The sequence below is a fragment of the Pleurodeles waltl genome, chromosome 3_1, assembly GCF_031143425.1.
Source record: "Pleurodeles waltl isolate 20211129_DDA chromosome 3_1, aPleWal1.hap1.20221129, whole genome shotgun sequence".
Lineage (NCBI taxonomy): Eukaryota > Metazoa > Chordata > Amphibia > Caudata > Salamandridae > Pleurodeles > Pleurodeles waltl.
In genome coordinates this window covers 941,143,754-941,153,356 of record NC_090440.1, presented here as the reverse complement: position 1 = coordinate 941,153,356, position 9,603 = coordinate 941,143,754, and the positions used below count along the sequence as shown (strand labels likewise).

At 44.6% G+C, this 9,603-nt stretch overlaps 1 protein-coding gene across 1 annotated transcript in view; it reads right to left on the bottom strand.

Moving 5' to 3' along the window:
* Positions 1 to 9,603, bottom strand: part of AKIRIN1 (akirin 1) — a 169,476-nt gene that overhangs the window by 44,774 nt on the left and 115,099 nt on the right. The window contains exon 4 of the mRNA XM_069223960.1: positions 8,304 to 8,375. Coding sequence (XP_069080061.1) covers positions 8,304 to 8,375 — 72 coding nt within the window. The remainder of the gene's footprint in view (positions 1 to 8,303; positions 8,376 to 9,603) is intronic.

Genomic DNA, 9,603 nt, shown 5'->3' with positions numbered 1-9,603 from the left:
CCGAGGCTCCCCCTGACCGCGACTGCCTGAACCTAAAGTCCCGACGGCTGGAAAAGACACTGCACCCGCAGCCCCCAGCACCTGAAGGAACTGAACTTCTGTGCAGGAGTGACCCCCAGGAGGCCCTCTCCCTTGCCCAGGGGGTGGCTACCCTGGAGGAGCCCCCCCCCTTGCCTGCCTGCACCGCTGAAGAGACCCCTTGGTCTCCCATTGAAACCTACAGAGAACCCGACGCTTGTTTACACACTGCACCCGGCCGCCCCCGCGCTGCTGAGGGTGTACTTTTTGTGCCATTTATTGCCTGTGTGTATGTACAACAAATGCTTAACACTACTCCTTTGATAAGCCTACTGCTCGACCACACTACCACAAAATAGAGCATTAATATTATCTCTTTTTGCCACTATCTTACCTCTAAGGGGAACCCTTGGACTCTGTGCATGCTATTCCTTACTTTGAAATAGCACATACAGAGCCAACTTCCTACAGTAAGGATCTGCTCAATCAGAACAACCGTCAAAACAATAAAGCAGGTTTAAACTCCTTGTAGCCCGCTTGAATATTGTACAATTCTCAATCTCGAGGAGTGTATTCTACCAGCATGGTATCCCTGCTTGGTCCAGCCACTACCCTGGCCTCCATTCCTTACCTGTTATTCCATTCAAGGTGGTGCACTGCTCTAGCAAAACATCCAGTCTAGCTTCCAGGAGATGAGGCTGTAGTACAGTCTGAGTAAGAGATTCAATGTCCTCCTACAGTCGTGAGCAGAGCTTGGATGTCCTCCAGTGAGGCACAGCATCACACTCTGCCCACGCCCCTCCCACATCACCTATTTCCTTACCTTGATCTTGGTGGGAAATGCTCTGGTCTGACTGCTGCTACACTTACACATGTTGCAGCACCAGAGCATCTTAAGCAAACTGCAAATTCCCCATAACAAAAGTCAGCACGTGGGGCTGATGAAATAATAGCGCAGCTTCACTGCAGAAGATAAACTGACTAGCTTTAAAGGGATCAGTTTTGAATTATTGGCAATCATATCTTTAGCATTAAACACCCAAATTTTAGGGCCTCCAAGTTTTAGGTATAATACTTCTACCTGTAGTGAAAATGGGTGGGAAGACCTGTTCAGTGGCTCTGGTTGAATGATCGTCTAACACCCCTCTGATACTATGCACAGAAATGAACCTTCTTGGGTTTCAAACACAAAGATCTAGCTTAATTATCAGTAAGATAGTGTGCTATATCCTTAATGTGGGACAATGTATGTAGACACTTTAGTGTATGTGCGCTATAGAAATACAATATTCCATAATATGCAGTACAGCTCACTGATCAACAGTTCAAGGATTATTTGGATGGGTTTCAATTGGCTTGATTTACACTTCATTTGGCAAATTAAGCTCAAGACAGGCTGGAGTATTTATATGCATTTATAAAAAGCCCAGGTTCTGCTACGTACATAAGGCTAGATTAAAGAGGCTCTGCTCTTATGATAACTAGCATTCACAAGCAACAATGTAATACAGCTGTGCAGCTTCACATACAAAAGCCCAAACATTAGTTATTCTCATCTGAGCATGAATTTCCTTAACACAAATATAACCCAATCAGCCAATGCTGCAATAGAGAGCAAATTTATGACAAGACTGACCACGAGCAAGAATGTCTAATTGAACCTGAATAAGCTACCTGACTGATCTTGAAAGACATGATTAAGGGGAACAGGATACTTTATTTTTGCATTAAATACCACAAAAAGGCTGGCTGGGGTGGACTGTGGTCAAGAAACATCTAGAAAAACTAGAAGTAGCTTCTCAAAGCTTTTCAGATTAGAAATCTGCACCGGATTCTGGTAGGACTCACCTTAATTGTTCTCAACCTCTGAGCAAGACTCCCACTTGCTTTGAGTGGGATGATTATTTTCTGCCAGCATATGGAACTTTTTAAATGTTGGACAGAAAAAGAATATTAGGGGACTTGTGTTAATCCTTCTCACATTAATCTGACCCATAGTCCAGAGGGAAAAAAAACAAGTTACTTACCTGTATGCTGTGGTTCTCCAATATTGATTACTTTCATAGATTCACATGCTTGAATCTCTCGTTGAGGTGGGAGTCCCACTGTAATTATAACAGTAAAATCCACTGCCCTAGACTTTGAAGTACAGTTCTATATGATTGAATAACAATCCACATCATTTTAAGAAGAAATAAAGTCCAACCAATCAGAAAGAAACTTCTATCTCATTCCTCCTCTCCAGAGACACCATACCCAGATTTTGAAACACAAGCGCATAAAACACCTCAAATGAATCAATGAGGTGGGCTACTGAAGGGCAGGTGGAAGGGTCGCATGTGAAGCTAAGAAAGACTAATACTGGAGAACCACAGCGTACAGGTAACTCGTTTTTTCTCGACTATTCAATCTTTCATAGAGTCACACGCTTGAATCCAAACATACGCATATACGTGTGTGTGTGTGTGTGTGTGTATATATTAAAACTCGTAGCGAATAGTAATAATTTTTAAATGAATAGGACTCGCTCAGTTCACTGAAATAAGCTGCAAAGAACTCCTTGACCCACTGTTGCATCACGATTGATTGCTGCGTCTAGAAAGTAATACCTAGTAAAAATATGGCATTTTGTCCATTTGGCCACTCTGCATATGTGAAGCAAAGATACTCCTGCAAACAGAGCTGCAGAGGTCACTACACTGCTCCTTGAGTGCGAGAGCACATTAGATACAAAATGTATTCTTGCTGTTTTATGACAGAAAGCTATTACCGCAGACACCCTCCTCACTATAACACCTCTTGAAACGGCCTGACCTTTTTGTGGCAGTGCAATAGTACAAGAAGAGATCAGATTTTACGAAAATTTTAGTTCTTTTTATATAAGATTTAAGACACTTAATCCTTCCTCACTAGTGGTCAGTCAACCCTCTTTGCTCCTCCTTCTTCTGTGTGGAAGAAGGGACAATCTTCTGTATAATTACGCTTTGCCCCGTTTGTCTGGTGTGTAGGGCACTTTTTTTTATTTTTACTTTGTTTCCTGCTCCTTTTCAGAGAAGCTTCCCTTTTTTTAGCAGAACATTCTTGCTTTGAGCTTATCCGCGAACAAGGGTAATAAATCAGGCTGTTATCTTGATCACATTTGGTCTTTGTGGGATCTCTGCAACATCTCAGCTGCCTGGCTCCCGCCCCTCCTTGGCTGGGATTTTCTTAACCAAGTGTGCTTGCCTGTGGGGTGCTAAGAGCAAGGGCGGAGGATAACTTGTAGTTGCTTATAGCTTAGGCACCCAGCTCTACCAGGGCTCTGCAATCCTTGGACAGTGCCCACTTCTGCTCCATATTGGGATCCCACTCGCAACTCCACCAGTGCACCTCAGTTCACACATTCCAAGCCTCCAGCCATGTCATTGGCAGGAACCCCCCACAAGAACGCTGCCTGGCACAGCACCTCAGTTTTTGCTTTCAGTACACTCTGCTGCTCCAGTAGTGGGACCTCGGGCGCCGCTCCATCAGTGCACCTCAGTTCACCCACTCCAAGCAACTTAGCCCAGTCAGAAGCCCACACATGCCATGTCTACCAGATCTCCTCAATTTTCTCTTTCCAGCTCTTAAAATCCACATTCGCTCTCAACTGTTTTATTCCCCCCCCCCTTTTTTATTTTTTATTTCCCTAGTCCGCTTGCCTCATCCTATTTCAAACTTGCAACAACGTGGTTATTTATTTTCTTGTTTCATTCCTCTTTTTTCTTCATCACGTTTCACTATGTTTGTAGCAGCTAATGCCCTTTCAAGAAGAGTTGAAGGTTCTGATGTGGAGATCCTGTTTTGTTGAGTTTTGAGCTGTTGAAGGGCTCAATTTTTCCTGCTCTGGCTTCTCTGTCACTTTATGTAACTTATTAGGCAGTTGACTGAGTTCCTTGCCAGGTTTCTCTCTCTTTAGTGTCGGTTTCCCAGTAGTTAGGGACCCTTCACCTGCAGAGACTGGAGTTTGTCATTTTTTTCTTCTGATGCTATCGCAAGAGCCTTGCTTCTCTGACTTTCAGAGTAATGGCTGAAAATGTTCTGCAGTATTTGTGCTTCTGATGCGGGTGCAGACAGCAGATACTCCTTGTGAGGGTCCTGCGAGAAATGCCACATCTTACCACAGGTTTTACATGGTCCGAATAAACCCTTTTTATATCCCTCTCTGACATGGTGAAAACTTTCAGGCAGTAAAATATTCCTCAGTGAGGTAGGCAAAGTTCACCTGAAGGTCATGATTGAGACAGCATCAAGTCTTGAGAAGATAGTTGAGCAGGGCTCAGGGAGAATGCCTTCTCCCAAAGCAGGGTAAGAAATCTGAGATGTGACATCTCTGGAGAGGAGGCATGAGCTAGAAGATTCTTTCTAAGTGACTGGACTTTCGTGCTACTCCGAATGATTAAGACGGCTATACAATCATAAGGGGCTACTCTTCGGCCTAGAGCAGTGGATTTTACTACTAGATATAATTACTGTGCACTCCCAACAACAGAGCCGGGGACAATTCAAGAATGTGAATCCATGAAAGATTCAGTTCTGGAAAATTCAAATAATGCAAGGATGTAGTACTGATGTCAAAACTGAAGACAAAATCCTCTTTTTTTTAAGTAATCAAAAGGAAAAAAATACCAAAAAGGTGAACAGTGTTTAGTTTTGAGACAATTTATCCAATAAATGAAAAGAACAAACTAAGTATTCAGGAATCGTAGTCTCCATAGGGGGAAAAGAAAAAACAACACACCATCATGTCTTCGCTCCAAATTAAAATGTACTAATTACCTTTTCTCTTTTTCTCTTTACAAGGATACTAATAGGAAATTTCCCCATTAGATTTGGTTTTCAGTGAACAAGCTGGGGATCACGACTAGGTTAGATATTCACTATTTTGAAATTAGTTACCAGTTGTAACCAAGGTTTATGCAATGCCCCAGTGAAGCACTATAGGTGGTCTGAATCTACCAGGTAGGGAGTCTATTCTTTCCAGTGACACGAAAATGCAGCATGATCTGCATCTACTAATGATATCATATTTTTTAGCCTGCTATCAGCCAGCTGTAGTAAAGGCTCCAGTTTCAAACACACTAAATGGGTTAAAACAATAAGCATGTACTGAAATAGTTGCATAGTTGTGTGGCTTGAAAAGGAGCACTGGCACCAACATTAACATTAGAATGAGGTGCTTCTAATATGAGGTAGAGGTAGTCTCAGGGGTGATGCGGCTAACTCCATTTCAATGGTCAATCTCCCTTTAGGCACTATGATTATCTGATGTAGCAGGAGCCACTCATCAGCATATGTATCCACGTCTATGAGACCTGGTAAGTCACAACTCCAAGCACTTGCACTACAGAGCTGGTCAATAATGGTCAGAAAAGCTGGTTAAAATGTATAATAGATTATTTAATAAGGGAGGTAATGGAATGCTAGCACCAATTAGGTGCTATTCAGTTGTTTCAGTTTGTGTGTACCTGTAGGAAAGTACCCTCTTTTTGGCATGGCTACCCCTCACATTTTGCCTGCTGTCTGTGCATTTTGACTATGTTCAATGAGATCCTGCTAACCAGGACCCCGGTGACTGTGCTCTCTCCCTCTAAATTTGGTTGTCCCGACTTTGTACACCCACAATTGGCATACTGCGCCCCCATATAAGTCCCTAGTATATGGTACCTAGGTACCCAGGGCACTGGGGCACCAGGCATTCCCGATGGGCTGCAGCATGTATTTTGCCACCCATGAGAACCCATGCAAATAGGTCTGCAGGCCTGCCACTGCAGCCTGCGTGAAAAGGTGCATGCACCCTTTCACTATAGGTCACTGCACCAGGTTGCTCTAAGTCACACCTATGGCAGGTCCTCCTAGCCCAGAAGGCAGGGTGCAAGTACCTGTGTGTGAGGGCACCCCTGCATGAGCAGAGGTGCCCCCACGAACTCCAGCTCCATTTTCATGGACTTCATGAGAGCAGGGAAGCCTTTTTACCTGGACATAGGTCACTACCTATGTCCAGCTACATAATGGTAACTCTGAACCTAGGCATGTTTGGTATCAATGTCGGAATCATGCCCCAATCCTGTTGCCAGTATTGGTTGTATGATTCCTTGCAATCTGGGGGCTCGTTAGAGGAACCCCAATTTTGCTACCAGTTTGTTTGGTTTTCTCAGGCAGCCCCCGCTGCTGCCATCCTACAGACAGGTTTCTGCCCTCCTGCTGCCTGGACAGCTCAAGCCCAGGAAGGCAGAACAACGGATTTCCTTTGGTAGAAGGTGTTACATGGCTTTGGAGGGATAGCCGAGTCCAGGCACCCCCCCCTTTCCCTGTTCTAGCGCAAAACTGGACAATGGTAAGGGGAGTTACCACTCCACTGTCCATCACCACCCAAGAGGTGGTGCCCAGAGCTCCTCCAGGTGATCAGTTGATTCTGCCATCTTGAATCCAAGTTGGGCAGGGGCCTTTAGGAGCATATGAGTGGTCAGGTCAAGCAGATGATATCACAGCCCCCTCCTGATAGGTGGTCACCCTGCTAGGTGACCAATCACCCTTTTAGGGCTATGTGATGTCTCCCTCTTGAGTGGGTCCTCAGAATCGACGTGCAAGATTTCAGCAGGACTCCTCTGCAACGTTTACTTCGACGTCTGGCCACTGGAATGGCAACTGGACTTCACAGGAACCTACAATCTACAGCTCCAGCAACAACTTTGCTGTGCAACTTTGTTTGCCCGGCTCCTTCCAGCAACTGCAACTGCAACTCTCCGAGGGCGGCAAGTCTTCAGTCTGCACCAAGAAGTAAGAAGGAATCTCTCCTGGAGTAAAGGAGTCACTCCCTTGCATTCGCAGGCACCAACCACGACAACCGGCCACATGAATCCTCTCTCCTGCAACTCTGCGTGGATCGTGCCACAGTTTGTGGTCTCGAGTGGCCCCACCATCAGCTGTCCAATTTTGGAGGTGGTGAGTCTTTGCATGACAGTACCCAAGTGCACTGAGACTCTTGCAGCTACCAAGGCTTATTGGCTCTTCTTTCAAGCCTCCGTGTAGCCCTGGCCTCCACCAATCTAATCTGCAATGCATAGTCTCCTGCCTGCTGCTCCAGCGGCTCCTTTCCAGGTGTGCTTATTGGGCCTCACTGCAACTCCTGTACTTGATGCCAATGAGTTGCCTGTAGGGGCTGCATCCTCACCTTCTGGCTCTCCTCATTGCTGAGGGTCACCTGGGACTCTCCTACTTGGGCTGAGTCCTCTCAGACCTTCCTTGTCTCAAGCATCTCTGCAACTCTTCATCTACGGTCTTTGCCAAGGCTTGTTGTTTCCCCCCCACACACCACTGACTGACTGCAACTCTTCTTCCGATGTGGGACATCGACTGCATCACTTCTGGAACTCTTTCACTGCTCATGTGCTGCATGGCTGACTCCTGGTCTTTACCGTTGACCTGGTGCTGTATCTCCAGAAGGGTGGTTAGTGGATCCTGTCCCAACCAGACACTCCCAACGGCAAATGGACTTGGTTCCCTTCATTTGCAGGTCCTCTTCTGTCTGAGCCCATCTTCTGTTTCTTTCTGTCTTGCAGTCCTTTTACAAAGTTTCTCTATGGGTTTGGGAAAAACCAGGTACTTACCTCTTCTCTCCTGGTCACTGGGAGGCACTATGGTACTTACCTTTAAGGGTTCCTAGTTTCTTGAGCTCCCCTCTACAGATTCCACTTACCGGGGTGGGAGTCTGACGTTTACATTCCATTTTTTTTTTAGTGTATTGTTTGGTATCCTCCTAGGGTCTCTAAGGTGTATATATTATTGTGTGTACTCACCTGCAGTCGAGTATTGCATGTATAGTATTTTAGTATTTGTGTCACATAGATAAAGTATTTTTCATGTGTGCGAGTGCTGTGTGACTAAAAGTGATATTGCATGAGCTTTGCATGTCTCCTAGATAAGCCTTGGCTGCTCATCCTCAGATACCTTTAGAGAGCCGGACTTCCTAGACACGGACTACACCTCACTAATAGGGGGAAACCTGGACCAGTATAGTGTGATAACACCTTAACTGCTCACCACACACCAGGCCAGCTTCCTACAGTATCTATTACTGGAGTGCTGCACCCAACACCCCCCCCCCCCCCTTCACAGGGAGACATTTAGCGACTGGGAACTTTCATTAGTCAAACACAAATCATTGCCCCAGTGGTTAGCCGTAAATACTGTAAACAACCAATCATAAATACTGGAAACAACCAATCAGTTTTGTACATTTTCAGAAAGCACGATGAAATACTTACAGCTAGCGGGCCGTGCTCCATACCGTCGCATGATCTGGTCATGTGTGAATTTCACAAAAGAATCATATTGTTCTACGGGGGGGGGGGGGGGAAAGAGACAAAAAAAGTCTTAATATAGAAATCCCAAAGCCTACATGTGATTGCAAATCAATTTTTTACGAAAGAGTGCACATTTCTACATCTCAAGGCATGTTTAATTTGTTCTCAAATTGTAAGTGATGAGAATTTAAATAGTGTAATTAAGAGAGCGAGACTGTAATGGATAGCAATTGATGCTATGTTAACTACATGAATACTTAAATGTAAGAAATTAAGTCACTGTGTAATAAGGATTTAGTTAGGATTTACGAAGCTTAACTCGTAGTTTTCTTGTGAAAAGCACTGTTAGCCTTATGATTCAAGGAAAACTACACCTGCTTGAATGTGTTGCCATTTTTGTTCCGCCTCAGGTCTTTACGGTTTAAAAATTAAAAGGATTTTAATACCCTCAATCTGTAACATATGACTGTTGCAGCATTTGGTACTGTATGCCATTCGGACAAAAGCAGTAATTAACTGCACCACACCTCCAAGTTTTCATTAAATGTATATAATAGGTTGGGTAAGTGAAATAATTCCTCTTCAAAAGGACATTGATCCAGTTCCCCAAGCACCATAGATCCCAAATCTGAACTCCCTACAATGTTCTTTTTGTCGACAGCATAGCACAAATTATTCCAGCAATGGTGAAGGAATGGTTTACTTCAGAAAGCTGCATGAACATCATTATTTCTTGGAGATGGCAAGGAAGGCTTTGTCAAAACCAATGACTGTGTTGCAGAAGACAGCCTCACGAGCAATGAAGTAGGGTAGAGAGGATGGAGGAAAAAAAACAAAAAAACAAAAAACACACAAATAAAAGTAAGGTACTAACCCATTCCCACTACCACTAGAGGCATGGATAGGCAAAACATTGGGGCAGGAAAGAACGGGCAATGGGGAAGAGTGAATAGAGATCAGTAATCAACAATATACTTGAAAGAACTACTGCTTGGACAGGTACTGGAGTGGACAACTATTAGTCAACAGACAAATTCCTTAAGGGAAAATCACATGAAAGCTAAAGGGATCAATCCTGCACACAGGCAATGATCCGATACACGGCCAGGCGTTTTCTCACAACTTTCATAGAGTCCTCTCGGTAGGGCTGTACACTAGACCTCTCCCCCTTTAAAGCTCTCCTCATCGTCACAGGACACACTGGTCTTGGCAAGCGGGCCGGTGCTAGTGCTCCAGGGCAGGAGGTCTTGTTTCCCCTAGG